Below are 17,125 nucleotides of genomic sequence, written 5' to 3' on the forward strand. Positions count from 1 at the left end.
CCGTGCGAAATAGTATCTAAACTGTCCAATCCGTGCGAAAAGGGAATGATTTCATACGAAATGAGCTATTTCGTGCGAAATGGTGCTGACGTCATATAATCGGACATGATTTTGGCACAACTGATCAAGATTTAGGTCGATTTTAGGTCGAATTCTTTCAAGGATTGATTAAAACTGTGTTACGCGTGTTATGTGTGAAATTCAATCCATTTTAACCGTAAAATCTTGTTTAATTTTGAAAAATGTGAAGAAGAATGAGTAGAAGTCAGAAATTTTGGTGAAATCAGGCTGATTTGGTAAGAACTCTTCCTCCTGAGCTCTGATACCACATGTAGGATCGTTTGCACGACCAAAAGGAGTCGTTCAGAAGAGTTCTAATCAATACGAGAGGCGGAAACAAACGTATCAAATTTGAATCAGCTTGATTTACACACAGAATCACTTTAAATGTCTTGTATATTGATATAACAACATTCTACAATCAGTAGATACTTCGGCAGCACCTTGGTACCGGAATCAGAACTGTTACAAACGAAATGACAGGACAGGTATTTATAGATGAGGCATTTCGCATGAAATGGACCTGATCCATTTCGTGTGAAATGGACACTGTTCATTTCGTACGAAATGACCATGTTCCATTTCGTGCGAAATGGACACATTCCATATGTTTTACAATTTTCTCGTATTTCGTACCCTGATCTATCATTCTATTTACAAGACTCGATACAAGATGATGTCGATAGACATATGCACCAACAGACCCCATCCAAATCCTTATTTGCTTTGGAGACCCTAATGAACGAATCCTTTTACTTCATGTGCATGGAGCTTCTGCATGCTTAGATAGCCTTTGGTATGTATATAGTGGAGGCTCCAGGCACATGACAGGATGTAAAGCACTACTCAAAGATTTCAAAATCTATGGAGGGGGTGATATATCCTTTGGTAATAATTGTATAGGGAAAGTTCTGGGATCTTGTACAGTACAGTCTGGAAATATAAAATTTGAAAATGTCAATCTGATAGACAATCTAAAATTCAATCTCCTAAGTGTCTCACAAATGAGTGATAAGGGTTATGGCTCATTCTTCACTAAGGATTGTTGTAGGATTGTTGGACCAGAAATGGTTGATAATATTGAAGCAATAATTAAAACTGGAAAAACCAAACTTGTTGCTCAAAGAAGTGGCAATGTTTATGTAGTTGATATGTCAAAAGAGAGCCCCAGAACTAATGCTTGTCTGTTCTCAGTTGCCTCTAACAAAGAGACAAAATTATGGCATAGAAGATTGGGGCACAGAAATCTCAAGACAATCACTGCCATTTCAAAACAGGGGTTAGTAAGAGGTTACCTCAAAAACTGTTCACCTGTCCTGAGCATTGTGTTTCTTGCCTAAAAGGAAAACAACATAAAAGCTCTTACAAATCAATTGCTGAGTCCAAAATAACCAAATGTTTGAAATGCTTCATATGGATTTGTTTGGCCCAGTTAAAGTCATGAGTCTTAAGAAAAAGAGATATTGCTTGGTTATTGTTGATGACTTTTCTAGATTTACATGGACTTACTTTTTACACTCAAAAGATGAGACTGCAGGCATTCTGCAAGACTTTGTGAAACAGGTTGAAAAGCAGTTTGACTTGCCAGTAAAAATCTTCAGAAGTGATAATGGCACAGAGTTCAGGAATAAGGAGTTAGATGATTTCTGTGTGTTAAAAGGAATTGTGAGGCAATACAAGATTCCAAGAACACTAGAACAAAATGGGGTTGTTGAAAGAAAGAACAGGACCTTGATTAAGGCTGCCAGAACCATGCTTGCTGATTCAGGTTTGCCATTAACTTTTTGGGCAGAGGCAGTAAACACTGCTTGCTATGTCCAAAACAGGGTTTTAATCCACCCCAGGCATCAAAAGACTGCCTATGAACTGCTGTATAAAATAAAGCCACTGATTGCATATTTCAAGGTTTTTGGCTGCCCATGCTTCATTTTAAATTTGAAAGATTCCATCTCAAATTTTGCAGCCAAAATTGATTGTGGTTTTCATCTGGGATACTCAACCACTGCTAAGGCCTACAAAGTGTTTAACACAAGGACCAAAACAGTGGAAGAGGCTTTGAATGTAAGTTCAATGAACTTTCATCAATGAAAATCCCAGTAAACCCTGCAGAGTTGTTTGATCTTGATAAATTTAGTTTTAAAAATACTGCTGTCAAGACTAACAATGCAGGTCCATCAAAAGATTCGTCATCAGACTATGGGTATGAAATCCTCATTCCTCAACAAAAGTCTGTCTCCATGGGAAGAGCAGCAGATGTTCAAAACAGCTGTCAAAGCTCAACCACTGCTACCTCAACAGTTGCTGATCAAAGTAGCCCTTTAACCCCTGCTTCAACATCATCAAACACTGTTGATAGTCCTCCATCAGTGGATAAAAGTCAACATGTTTTCACACCAGTTCCACCAATTCCTCCACCTCCATTTGAAGCCACTGCTGGATCATCAAAGTCACTAGCAGTGGTTAGCTCAGATGATTCACATCTGCAGCCCTCCCCACTTAATGTCATTGTTCTATACCAAGGAGAGTTAATCTTCTTGAAATCTCATCCACCAGACCAAATTATTTGCAACGTCAATGAAAGGGTGCTTACAAGAAGTCAATCCCAAAACATTTATCTTTTTGCTGGTTTCCTATCTCTCCATCAGCCAGTCAATTACCAAGAGGCACTAAAAGACAACAGCTGGGTAGAAGCCATGCCAGAGGAGCTCCAATAGTTTAGAAGACAACAAGTTTGGGAGCTTGTTCCATTGCCTGAGGGTGTAAGTCCTATTGGCACAAAATGGGTCTTCAAAAATAAAACTGATGAAAGGGGTGCTGTTGTCAAGAATAAAGCCAGGCTTGTGGTTCAAGGGTTTAGACAGGAATAGGGCATTGATTATGATGAAACATTTGCCCCTGTAGCAAGACTTCAAGCTATCAGATTATTCCTGGCCTTTGCTATCAACCACAACATCAAGGTGTATCAAATGGACATTAAATGTGCATTCCTCTATGGTAAGATTCAACAAGAGGTTTATGTTTGTCAACCTCCGGGCTTTGAGGATCCATTTAATCCAAATCATGTCTACAAGCTTAATAAAGCTTTCTATGGCTTGATACAAGCACCAGGGGCCTGGTATGAAACTCTTTCCACCTTTTTACTTTCCATTGGTTTCACAAGAGGTAAAATAGATAAAACATTGTTTTTAAAATGGAGAGGAAAGGATTTGATGATTGTCCAGATTTATGTGGATGACATCATTTTTGGAAGCACATGTAATAAAATGTGTGAAGAGTTCAGAAAACTCATGACAGCTGAGTTTGAAATGAGTGCAATGGGTGAACTCCAGTGCTTTCTTGGTCTTCATGTAAGGCAACTTCAAAATGGCACTTTTATCCATCAAGGCAAATATTCTAAAGAACTGCTCAAGAAATTTGATATGGATGATTATAAGCCATGCAGTACACCCATTGCAACCAATAAAATAGTCATGTATGATGAGAAGGATGAGTTGGTTGATCAAACTTTATATAGAAGCATGATTGGGTCTTTATTGTACCTAACTGCATCTAGGCCAGACATAATGTTTGCAACATGTGTTTGTGCAAGATCCCAATCAGCCCCTTGAAAGTCAAACCTTATTGCTGTAAAAAGGATATTCAGATACCTCAAAGGTGCTCCCACACTTGGTATCTGGTATCCAGCTGATGGTAAAATTGAGCTTTCAGGTTTCTCAGATAGTGACTTTGCTGGATGTGACAAGACAAGGAAGTCCACTTCAGGAGGGTGCCAATTCCTAGGCAATTGCTTAGTGTCTTGGCAAAGCAAAAAGTAAGTAGTTGTTTCCACATCCATTGCTGAGGCAGAGTATATAGCTGCTGCAAGCTGTACAGCCCAACTACTTTGGCTTCAAAATCAGTTGCTGGATTTTGGTATCACACCCTTAAAGACACCACTCATGTTGGATAGCCAGGCAGCAGAAAATATCATCAAAAATCCAGTTTCCCACTCAACCACCAAGCACATTGACATCAGACATCACTTTGTGAGGGATTGCTATGAAAAAGGTTTGATTTCTCTGCACCATGTTCCAACTAAAGATCAGCTGGCAGATGTGCTAACCAAAGCATTAGACACATCCACCTTTGAATGCTTGATCTCTAGGATTAGTATGCTAAACATGGAATAACAAGCAAAATCCTGCTTTTCTGTGAATAAAAGCATTAAAATGTTTTCAGAAAATCAAAAATCCATCCTTAAAAATAGCTAAAAATGAATTTTTCATTTAATCCTTAAAAGTCTGCCATAACCACTGTTTTGTTGAAAAGTATGTTTTACTTGAAAGTCTGTCCACTGCTAAAAGTCAACCCTTGTTCTCTCATTTCCTTGATAAGCACTGTTGTTCATAATTAGTGTTTTTATCCACTGATATGCTATCCACTGATAGTAAAAATCACCCACTGCCTTCATTTGTTACCGTTACAACCACTGATCTTCTTTCATCAGTGGTTTTCATAAAGTACTTATCCTTCATTTCATCAGGGGTTGGCACGTGGACTATACATAGTGGTTAGACCTTTTGTAACCGCTGCCACGTCAACATTCACTTTTTCCTCTATAAAACACCCTTAAAAACCCCCAAACAGGGTTTTACTGACGAATCAAATTCACAAAATTCATTTCTCAAAGCAGTTTCCATCTCCTTCTCTCAAATCCTTCATCTCTCTTCTCTTCAAAATAACAAAATCAAAGCCATCTGCAAAATCCGCTTCAAAATCATCTTCTAAAGAGGCCACTCAAATGGCTTCAACACCCATTGAAATTCCTTACAAAGCTCCTCACAACTATCTGGGTCTTCTTACAAAACCCGGCACCATTGACATCTATGATTCAATCATTGACACTATGTCTGCTTCAAAGTACAAAACTTTGCTAACAGCAGATGCTCCGATTTACCTGAAAACCCAGACAGAGTTTTGGAAAAATGTTACTCTTGACAAACAAGGTGAAGACGTCATAGCCATTAACTCTTCTCTAATGGGTAAAGCAGTCAAAATCACACCACAATCCATCTCGAAAGTCTTTCAACTTGATGATCAGTAAGGTAAAACTTCTTTTCCCAAAAACGAGCTAAAAACTGATTTCCTTGAAAGGGGGTATGCAGAACAAACAAGGAGGGATACCTTACAAAAAGGACTTCCCTCCTGCAACAAGATTTTTATTCCATACCCTGTTAATGTGTGTTTCAAATAAAACAACTGCTTTCAATGAGATACCATTAAAGATCCAATCCCTGGGATATACTATTTTACAAAATGAAAATTTTAATTACTCCCGGGAAATCTTTAATGATTTGGTTAAAAATGCTGATAAAAAACCATTCTTACTTTTTCCAAGATTTCTAAGTTACTATTTTACAAAGAAAGTTGGTAAGGATGATGCTCATGTGTACCAACAAGGTGACTCTTTTCAAATAAATGGGCTTCAATCTGAAACTTTTACAAGATTATCAACCTTGCAAAACACAAGCAGAGGTGCCTGAGCAGAATTTAGCAGCTACCACTGCTCCTCAGGTATCTGCTGCTGAGCCCATTGCTCCAGGTTATCACAGCAGTAAAACAACTGTTGTGAAACCCACACCTAAAATCATCAAAAAACCAAGACAAAAGAAAACACAAAAGCCCCCCCCCCCCCCGCCCCAAACCTACAAAAAAGGCAACTCTGGAAGATGAGATCCCAGAGTAACTGCCAGCGACAACACAAAAGTCACAAGAAACCACTGTTGCTACTTCCTCACAGCAGATGGTAGAAAGATCTCAACCCATGCCTGAAACTCCTCCTGCTTCTTCTCAACAAGAACAGGTTGTACTTATAGGGACACCACAATATGATACTCTGGAATCACTTGCTTCCATCATCCACAGCCCAATGCCCGGGGCCAATTCTCTTTCTACACCCAACCTCACCTCCACAATTCCCCCACAAACAAAAATACTGTTGGATGCTCTTGATTTGAACCAGGCACAAACCAGTCCTAATCAATCACCTTTCAATGATAACATACCTCAACAAATGACTGGGTCTGATGTATCAATCATTGCTAACCCACCAAGACAACCTGAGGAGGTTACACCCCTTGAGTTACAAGTAACTCTTGGTGGTAGTTCAAATGAAGCAGCCACTACAAGTGTTGAACCCACTGGTTTACATTTGGACAGTGGTTACATCTATAAGACTTCCTTGAAGGCAATTTCTTCTCTAGGAACTCCTGTGTATCCAGTATTTAGTGGTTAACTAAAAAGAGTCTCTCAATCTGAAGGAAGAAGTCCCCAGTTCCAAGACAAAGGGGCATCAGTGGATGATATTTGGAGTACACTCCCTGAATCAACCACTGTTACAACCACTGTTAGTGGGAAATCAGATGATCCCATTAAGTTGGGTGATGGTTTAATGTACCAAGAATTGACGGGCAGAATTGACAAACTGGATACTTCTGTTGCAGAAATTAAAGATATGCTGCAACAGTTGTTGAAAGTTCAAAAGGTACCAACCACTGTTGCTCCACCTCAAGCACCTACACAACCTGCACCTGCTGCAAATGAGTTATGGAACCTATTTCAACCACTGCTCCAACAACAAAGACAATTGGCTGATCAGCAGCATGACATACATGTTCAAATGCTGAGAAACATGATGCCGTCAAGGTTTAAAGATACCCAAGCTGACATCAAGGCTATCAAGGCCCACATACTGAACACCACTGGCACTGCTCCTTCCACTGTTCTCTTTATTGATAATCCACCTCCAGATAATGCCAAAAAGGGGGGAGAAATCAAGCAGTGGAAGAAGAAGGGAATTGAAGATGGCCTTTACATTGAACCATAAAAAGATTGCATGACTAAAAACATTCCCTTGCCAGATGGTAGTAAAAAGATTGATGTTACCACTAATGCTATTGCTGAAGCATTAGCTGAGGTGAAAAGGGATAGAAAGGCTAAGGATAATGCCAGGTGGGAACAAGAAAAAAGAGCTTTTATGGAGCTGAATGTGCAGGGTCCTTCTGAACCTAAAGATGATGAAAATCCTAAGGATGAAAAGAAGAAGAAAAAGCCCATTAGACAAGTGAGGCAACCCAAACACACACCATCCATACTCACAAAGCATGCTTCTAAACCACCCTCCAAAGGCTCCAAATATCAATCTTCTACCCAAATAGCAGTTGTGACACCTGTTGTATCAATAACTGCTAATACTCCAGTTGTTTCAACAACTGCTAGCCAAACACCTGCCATTACTTCAACACACACCAATTCAACACACACCACAACCACTGCCTTACCGCCACCACCAAAAACATTATCAACACCACCCTCATCTCCTGCTAAAAAGCAGAAGACAACAGATGTTACAACATCTGTTGTAATGGCAACAGTGGTTGAAACACCGGTGGTTTCAACAACTGTTAGTCAGCAACCTCCCACTTCAATCACTTCCATTTCAATTACCACCACTCAAATTACCACCACTGATCCATCCAAAACATCATCAGTCTCTCCTCAACCAAAAAGGAGAAGGTTAATTCTGAAAGATGATGATACTTCACCACCACCAACGTCTTCAAAATCTCTATCACTTGTTACCATACCAAACCATGTTCCTCTATCATCAGCTCAGGTTCAAAAGCCAATCACTGACATTACTCCTGCAGGTGTCCAATATCCTCTAGAACTTGCAGCAGTCAGTGAAGAGATCAAATCCTTCTACTTTGATGATGACCCTGCTAAAAGGAGATTGCCATCAGTTGAAGGATATCCTAGGCCTAACAACATTGAAGAGTACTTGAAAGTTAAGGCTCAACAGGCAGAGGATATCTCCAAAAGAAACTCCGAAGGAAAAACTAACAAAGAAATTCAAAGGCATTCCCAATTTCTATTCACTCAAGTCAGATCGTTAGAGCAGTTTGCAAAGAATGTTTGTCAGCAAATATCAGAAAGAGCAGATGAAACCCTGAGAAAAGACTACATTGAAAATATCATGGCTTCTAAGAAGTATAAGGGGGAAAAACATATGTATAAAGAGTGGACCATTCTTGAGCTTGAAAGTGAAGCAGCCAGGATTCAAGAAATGATTAAGAATAAGGTCAAACACACTCCTCCTGATTGGTCAAAGTACAAAAAGAATGTACCTGAAAAGACATTGGAGTTGAAGAGAATGAAAGAGGAACTAATTGCTACTGATTATGGGTCTAAAAATCAAGTGATGAGATGGAAAGAAGACATAGTCAGGACCACCTACAAAAGGTTGGAGGAACTAAGAAGAAAGATGGTTCCACAAAAATCTGACTATCCTGAAGCAGAGGTTTCAACAAGACCACCAAAGCTGCAAATCAGGATATCCACTGTTCCAGCTGGTGCATTTCTTTATCAAAGAAGAAGGCAAAAACAGATGGATGCAGAAACAGTAAAAGAAATAGCTGCTGGTAATGAAGTGATAAAGATGGTTTACAAACAAATGATGGCTGATATTCCTGAACTTGCTCAAGCTCAAAGCACTGCTCAGTCAGTCATTACTAGGCCAGCATCTCCAAACTCCTCATCAAATAAAAATCTCCCAAGAAACCCATCAGACTCAAAAGTATTAGAGTGGAAAACTGAAAAACAGACCCATGTACTGACTGTGATCAAGTCTAGTGGAGAAGTGAAAAAGATTTCAAGGGAACAAACACTTGGCCTAAGTGTTGAAGTTCTGCAGGATCTACTTGATCTACCACTGTGCAGAGATGAAGATAACACAGATGCCTTAGACTTTGAGTTACAACTCAAAGGGCAAATAAGGGAACTGTTGATGTGGCAATAAAGATCTACAAATAATGAAGGGTTTTGGCATTATATGTTCTAGGGGGAGATTGTTGGGATTGAACCCTATCAGAGGAACAGATAATAAAAGCCAGAACTGGATCAGAGTAGTGGATCCAAAATAAGCAGAAGTTATGTTTTCATTCTCTCCCCTTGAAAGTGGTTTCAACATCTGATGACCTCCAATCCACTGATTGTTACAACTGCTGACCTACAACTGCTGATCAAGTTAAAGACTGATGAAGACTAAAGCTCTGCTGATCAATCTACTGCTATGATTCAAGCACTGCCGGATATATCAAGTACTGCTGGAGTCACAACAGTGGAAGGATAAAGCAGTAGTTTAGTTTGTTTATGTAATGAAATGTAATCAGTTTTTAGCATAGCAGTGTTATTAGATCAGTGCTTAGAGTTTGTTAGGAGGTTAGATGTCACTTTCATGGTGACGTCAGCAAAGATGCCACAGTGGTTTGTCCGTGCCTATAAATACAACAGTATCCTGTAATGTTCTATTAGCTCTTCACCATCTCTCTTCCTGTACGAATAAATCATGAGCTCAGGCTGAGGGGGAGTTTGTTACATGCATGCAATTGTAATCGTTGATGAAATAAATTCAATCATTCGGTTCTTTTTTGAAAATGTGAGTTAAAAGCAATTCTCCTGTTTGATTGTGTGTAAAGTTTGTTTCCATTTACATTCCGCTGCATTACTTGTTCATCTTTCATTTTAATTCAAACGCAAAACACAATCAAAACCAAACTCATATCCTAACAGGTTAAAAGGAAGAAGCCTAAAGGTGAAGCTGCGGCGCAACCCGCTAAGAAGATTTTGAAGAAAAAGATCAACAAGAAAGGAAATCTGGACGCCTTTGCTGCACAACTCTCCCTAGGTGAGTATCCTTTTCCGAATTTCTACTTTTATCATCTTATAAGATAACGTTGATGATTTTTCCTTGCAGAAAAACATGTTCCATCCGTTCATACGGAAACATCATCTGCTTTTAATGATGACCTTTTGTCATCGCCCCTCCCCCCATGCGTCTATTAAAGAACTTTTGGAGGGTACAAAGTCTGTTGAAGCGGAGGTGAAGAAGACCGTGGTGGTGGAAGTGGAGAAAACTGTGGAGGTTGAGGTGGAAATGGTTGGTGCTAGTGTTGCGAAACTAGTGTCTCCTGAAGTAGTGGCAGCCGCGCAGGGCCTTGAAAAGGAAAAATCCAATGTTGAGGAAGAAGTTCCTGTTGTCGCAACCCCCGTCCCCTAATTACCCGGGAATGGGCGGCCGCGGCCATTTTCGGTGGTATCGATATTTATTATTTTGGCAGCGGAATTTACATCAGGACCGTAGTTAGGAAATATATTATCAGAGTAAAATACCACACTTTTATAATGTTAAACACGTGGGAAAAATCCCAAATTTTAAGTACACACATTTTCATAGGGATAAACCCTATTTTACTTAATAAAAACATTTCTTTATTTTAGGGAACTTTATAGCCACTTTTCCGAGCCTTCAGTGCTGTCCAGCTGGCTTCTATTTGGCTTTCACATATTGTTACCTGAAACGCGTTTAAAAGCATTTTTTCAGTGGGAAATACTGGTGAATGAATCTCAGTTTAATCAAGTTAAGTAAAACTATTGTACAGTATTGAGGGCGGTCACGCAATTACATTTGTTTCCATCTACTTTAATTACCACCCACGGTACTGTCAACCCGACTTGTGGTCATGTTACTACTCACAATGTAGTAACAAATTTTGTATAGAAAACCCCAACATACCGATGATAATTGTAGAATACAAATACTCAATCACTGTTTAGTATAATATTAATTGTATGAGGTTTTGTAAAAACAGTTTGCAAAAAGGAGATTGCTCACATTGCTGTCATAGGGTTTTCCTAAAGGATTTCCTGGTGATTATCTATAAATTACACAAATGCACACGTGTAAGTATAATAACCCAATATTTACATTAGTAATACCCTCCCCGAGACGGTATTTGATATATGTTAAATTATGCATGTTTTTATACCCCAAAACACTTCCGTTTTAAGCGTTTTTTACCGAAAACATAACGTTTAGGTACCAAATTCGGTACTTTTATATTTTCAGGTCTTAAACAGAGCATAAAGGAAAAATCTGATGAAAACGGACAAATTCTGATGCATTTCTGATAAAAATGGCAAAAATCTGATGAACTGCCAGGTATGGCACGACAGAGCCACCAGCGGCACTATCGTGCCGATCAAGCGATCTCAGAAGCACTGCCAGTGCGACTAGGAGTGCCAACTGATTCTCGGGCCGCACTACCGTGCCACCGAGGCCTGACCGTGCAAAGGCCAGACCAAGGTTTCTGACCAACAATTCCAAAGAGCGGCACTACCGTGCCGATCTAAAGACCAAGTCAACTTGTCCACTAGTCCACTTGGCTGACTCGGGATCGCTGAAACTGACGTCACCCGACAACACCTGTCGCACGACCGTGCGAGATCGGCACGGCCGTACCAATATGAAAATCTCCTGTAAATAGCAGCATTCGCTACTCGTTCAAATGTTGGGTTTTTCTCCATGTTTCTGGGCGATTTCTGGGTTCCGAAGCAGTCCTGATCAGACCCATTTGAAGCTTAAAGATCGAGTGGAAGCATTACCGATCCAACCCATCAATTCCTTGCTTGTTTATGGTTCGATTCTTTGTTCTTGAACATGTATTCTGATCATTTTGCAAGTTATGAGCTGATGTTAGTTTATGTTTAATGTAGTTTTTGTAATATTAGTTATAAACTTGTTTCTTGAATGAACTTTATGTTGTAATCTTGTTTGTATGAAACTTAAGTACTTTTTCATGTTTGAATCTTCATGATTATATAATGAACGTTTCATTGATGTTGAGTTCCTTATTATGTTTGATTGTCTTGGATAATGAATCTGTCGTTAGTGGGTTGGTAACTATTTCTTGATTAATCACTTGTTTGTAAACTGGTTTACACCACGAAACTCAAGAGGGCTATTGGTTTTATCCAAGATATATCTTATTTTGATTAGGTATACTTTCTTGTACGTAAGGGTTCTAACGAATTATATGGTGTTGATTACATGTTCTTGCATGCGGTTTATGATCCTTGTTTAGTAGTTTTGGTCTGAAATTGCTGACATGGTAGATTTGTATTCAAGACTTGTAAAGGTGAAATATGTTGTTATATGATCTACTTAAATGCTTATCCTCGTGGCTGTATTGTGACCATCTGTATTGCTTTCTTTGATAAGTGAGGTTAGAAAACTCCTAGCGGATGACTAATCTATCTTTAAAGGTTTAAATGAATGAATATCAATAGCTCGCTAAAGAATGATTTTAGGTGGTTAACGTGTGTATATTGCGTTAACTTTCCGAAAAATCATCATGTTAGAAAACTTCTAGCGGATGACTAACTGTCTCGAAATTGGAAAATGGATTAAGTGCTTTTGTGACGTATCTGATAGATAACATGTGTAGGTTGTTTGTGAAACAAGATATTAGTATATTTACGTTTTAGATGTAATTTAGATAACTTAGTTAAACAACCATTCAACTTTCCTCATATCTGGTAATCTAATGACAAAGATTTAGTACATTATAACGCCCGTGTTCCATGGATGGATATCTGGCTCTTACCAATACTTTGCTGCATATATGATGGGATACACTTGTCCTTTGTTGTGTGTGTTTTAATGTTAAGGTATAAACCATTTTTATAAATAAAAAAGACATTTCGTTTCATGTGAACATACTGTAAATAAATATTTATGTAAACATGTACTTCAAGTTTTTGGCGCCGTTGCCGGGGACCACGGCGAAATTAATGGAACAATTCGAGTAATTATCTTACCGGTGTACAAACTGTCAATAACTGTTAATACTCGCACATTTTGTATTTATTTTATTTTCTTTTATTTACTAACTTGTGAATACCTAGCCTGGCACGCCCACTAGGACTAACTTTTGACTAACTTTTCTCTTCTGTTTTACTAACCAACTAACTACTAACCGCTAACTCACTAACACATTAACTTCTTATTTTATTATCTGACTAACATTTAATTCATTTCATTTTTCAGTTATGTGTTCGGAATCGAACCATTAACTTTCATTTATTCCATTCAGTATTTTAATTTTAGTATTTTCATTTCTGTACTTCATTTATTTAGTTATGTATTTCAGTTTAGTATTTCTAATTCAGTATTTTATTTATTAACGTTCAGTTATTTATTTATTTATTTATTTATTTATTTCTGCCCGTTTATTTAACTGTTCATTCATTTATTGTACCCATTTATTTATTTGTTTACTCCATAATAATAAACAATAACTTTCTGATAAAATCATCAGATTTTCTGATATATTCCAAAGAATCTATCAGATTTTCTGATGGATTCTGATAAACCCATTAGATGTTCTAAAAACAACAATTTCCATTTCTGTTGCATTTACCAGATTTTCTGGTAATTCTGATGGATTTATCAGAAATTCTGATGGAACGAATATTTTCATCAGATCTTATCAGAATTTTATCAGATATATCAGATTTTCTGATATGTAAAAAAATGAAGTTACCTCAGATTTCTGATGATTGTCATCAGAAATTCTGGTATACAAACAAACAACTGCTCTCGGATGTAAATAAGTAAATAATTCAGTAAAATCTAAAATAAAGTTGTTTAATAACCCGTATATATATGTATATTATGTATTAGTATTGTTATTATTACTTATGTCCTACATATAATATGTTCTTTTTTCTGTATAATGCGTTCCTTTTTATGTGTCGGCTAATGTGCACGCCCCCTGCACCCGCTAACGCTGAGCTAGCCAAAGAATCAGAAAATAACTTAAGAAGAAGTAGGCAGCTTCGCGAAAGATCACTTGTTGTTGCACAAAGGATTGCAGCCGCAATCGATGAACCAGTGATTCTTTCCGATAGCGAGAGTTCAGAGGACGACACAGGAAGCATTATGGCAGAAGACGACCAGCCTCTGATTGAGACCGGCCGTCCAGGAGGGGAGGGCTTGCTGCCGAGAATCGCCCGACCTACAATAGCGGCACCGAGTTTTGAAATTAAATCTAGTATTATTAACATGTTACAAAATTCTGTGCAGTTTGATGGGAAGGATCACGAAGATCCAGGTCGGCACATCGCTTCATTTCTCGAGGTGTACTCGACTTTCAAAATTAGAGACGTCTCTGAAGACGCAATCCGTTTGCGGCTCTTTCCATTCTCTTTGCATACAAAGCCCGATCTTGGCTTTTGTCACTTCCAGTAGGGTCCATCATGACTTGGAACGAGATGGCCGATCTTTTTATGCAAAAATATTTCCCGCCAGAAAAGACAGCTAAGCTTAAGAATCGTATTATGACATTCAAACAGGACGAAGGCGAATCTCTACATGCAGCTTGGGAGAGGTTCAAAGATCTTCTGATCGATGTTCCACATCATGGGTTGTCCAAAAGACAACTTGTGTTGAACTTCTACCAAGGACTCAACTACGACTCACAAGAACGTTTAGATGTATATGCAGGAGGCGATTTTGGAACAAAAACACCCAACGAAGCCTATGCAATCATAGAAAAAGCTACTTTGAAGTCGAGTTCTCGTCACGGTGGAGTGCGAAATAAAGCATCATCTATTCCTGGAGTTCATCAAGTGGATACATATACGGCTCTAGCAGCACAGATTGGAGCTTTGGCAACAAGGTTTGATCAAGCTCAGAGTGTTTCGCAGGTACAATCATCATGTGAGCTGTGTGGAGTGTCACACGAGCCAGGTACATGTGAGCAGGGTGTTATGTTTACAGGCCACGAAGAGATGGACTATTTGGGCAATCAAATTAGGCCCCAGAATAACCCCTATAGCAACACGTACAATCCGGGTTGGAGGAATCATCCAAACTTTGGATGGAAAGCCAATTCCAGTAACCAAAACCCACTCGGATATGCTCAACGCGCTCCCGCACCACAACAGTCTTAGGGGCAATCCTTTCAGCCCCATGGACAATCTTTTCAGCCATCAGGGCAAACCTTTCAACCACGTTACAATAATTTAGGTTCAGGAAGCACTTCCCAGCCTCAAACCTCTCAAACCAACTCGAAACTAGAGGAGATGATGGCGCAGCTATTGAACAACTCCAACAATGCCAATCAAATTTCTGAAAAGTGATACCAGCAGCATGAGGAGCGTTTTATGGCTCAGGAAGGGGAAATGCAGAGCCAGAAGGCTTCAATACAAACCATTGGGAATCAAGTCGGCCAATTGGCCAAGATGTTGTCTGAAAGACCCCAAGGTAGTCTTCCAGGTAACACAGAACCAAACCCGAGAGGGCACGTTAATGCAGTAATGACGAGGAGTGGTAGAACCACGGGACCTGACAAATCGGACTCACCATCGATCACTGATACGGTCCAAACTGACGCATCAGACGAGGCGCACGCTAGGCGAGTCCTAGCAAGTACAGCAAGTTCCAGGAGCCAGTTAAAGACTTCATCCCTCCTGTCCCATATCCGAGTAGACTGAAGAAGCAGAAGAACGATGAACAACATGGTAAGTTTGTAGAGATGTTTAAACAATTACACATGAACATACCATTCGTTGAGGCGTTGGCTCAAATGCCTAAATACAAAAGGTTCTTAAAAGACATCCTCATAACAAGCAGAAACTTGAAAGCTTGTCTTGCGTGTTGATGAATGAAAACTGTTCAGCCATTCTCCAAAACCGTCTACCTAAAAAGATGGGAGATCCGGGCTGTTTTACTCTTCCCTGTCTCATTGACAGCATGTCTGTCAGTCACGCATTAGCCGATTTAGGAGCTACCATAAACCTTATGCCTTATAAGGTTTTTGCTAAATTAGATCTAGGTGAACCATCACCCACTAGAATGAGCATTCGACTTGCAGATCGTTCGATCAAGTATCCGCGTGGATTCATTGAAAACATGCTTGTTAAAATCGATAAATTCGTTTTTCCCGTGGATTTTGTTATTCTCAACATGGACGAAGATTCAAAAGTACCATTAATACTTGGACGCCCGTTCCTCAATACTGCAAGGACGATTGTTGATGTGGCAGCTGGCCAAATCACGCTCCGAGTAAATGACGAGCACGTGACTTTTGATATTAAAGGAGCAATGCAGCATCCGCAAAGTCACGATGACATGCTTTGCTATGTCGACATTGTCGATACTTGTGTAAGCTCTCATTTCAAAGGCACGATAGAAGAAATTGATATGTACACACCTCTTTTGTGTGAGAACCAAGACGACATTTCACAGGAGCAGCTAGTCTGCCAAATCAATGATGATGGTTCTCAAGGTCCAGATCAATTTGTGGAGATTGACCGTGAAGTTGAAGAAAAGTCCAAACCATCGGTTGAAGACCCACCGTCGTTGGAGTTAAAAGAACTCCCACCGCATCTCGAATATGCATTTCTAGACGAGGAATGTCACTTGCCAGTCATCATTTCAGCATCTTTAGCAAAAGAAGAAAAGAGACAACTCCTCGAAGTTCTAACGCTTCACAAGAAATCTATGGCGTGGAAGATTATGGATATCAAAGGCATTAACCCTTCTTTTTGTACTCATAAAATTCTCATGGAAGACGATTATAAGACTAGTGCACAACATCATTTTAATTTGCAAGACGTTATGAAGATGAAGTAAGTCGAGTCTCGATTTCACGCAGAGGAGAGTGATATATCCTGAGAGCTGATGGGTTGGTAGTAAGATACAGATAATGGCCCGAGATGAAGGGTCTGGGAAATATGATCAAACGCTACATACCACCACAAACGACAGTCACATGGAGAGATCGAGCCAACCACCACACGATTAGCCACACCGTGAGGAGCACGACACCAGCATCATATCATCACCAGACAAACTGGCGTCCAGGTATCCTTTCTTTCCTAAGTTACTCAGGGTTTTCCAGCATACTGCATTCCCAAGACAGATAAAGAGCAGATCCCAGCCTTTCTGGGACATCTCACTACAGACGTATGCCGAGGAATGTATGTAGGATTTTTCCTACATCTTTGGAGGGCTTCAAATACATCCAGGCCATTTCGGCAACCCTCCACAGTTTCCATTTGGAGATACAGGTACCTATGGGGCGGGTTCGTCTGGAACACGCCACCATAATGATGATGATGATGAGGGTAGGAGGACGAGGTAGGGTGAAACAATTCAGAAACTTATGTTTATGTTATTTAT

The 17,125-nt window shown here is 39.5% G+C and overlaps 1 protein-coding gene and 1 non-coding gene across 2 annotated transcripts; one reads left to right on the top strand and one right to left on the bottom strand.

Annotated features, from left to right (window-relative positions):
• Positions 1 to 14,259: 14,259 nt before the first annotated feature.
• LOC118484507 lies at positions 14,260 to 14,366 on the bottom strand. The gene has a single exon (XR_004873617.1). It is a non-coding gene; the product is annotated as a small nucleolar RNA R71 (small nucleolar RNA).
• A 1,283-nt stretch (positions 14,367 to 15,649) lies between these two features.
• On the top strand, positions 15,650 to 16,576 carry LOC118484026. Its single transcript, XM_035979906.1, has one exon. The coding sequence runs from the start codon at positions 15,650 to 15,652 to the stop codon at positions 16,574 to 16,576; it is 927 nt and encodes a 308-aa protein (XP_035835799.1).
• Positions 16,577 to 17,125: the final 549 nt, after the last annotated feature.

The sequence above is a fragment of the Helianthus annuus genome, chromosome 11 (assembly GCF_002127325.2).
Source record: "Helianthus annuus cultivar XRQ/B chromosome 11, HanXRQr2.0-SUNRISE, whole genome shotgun sequence".
Taxonomy (NCBI): Eukaryota; Viridiplantae; Streptophyta; class Magnoliopsida; order Asterales; family Asteraceae; genus Helianthus; species Helianthus annuus.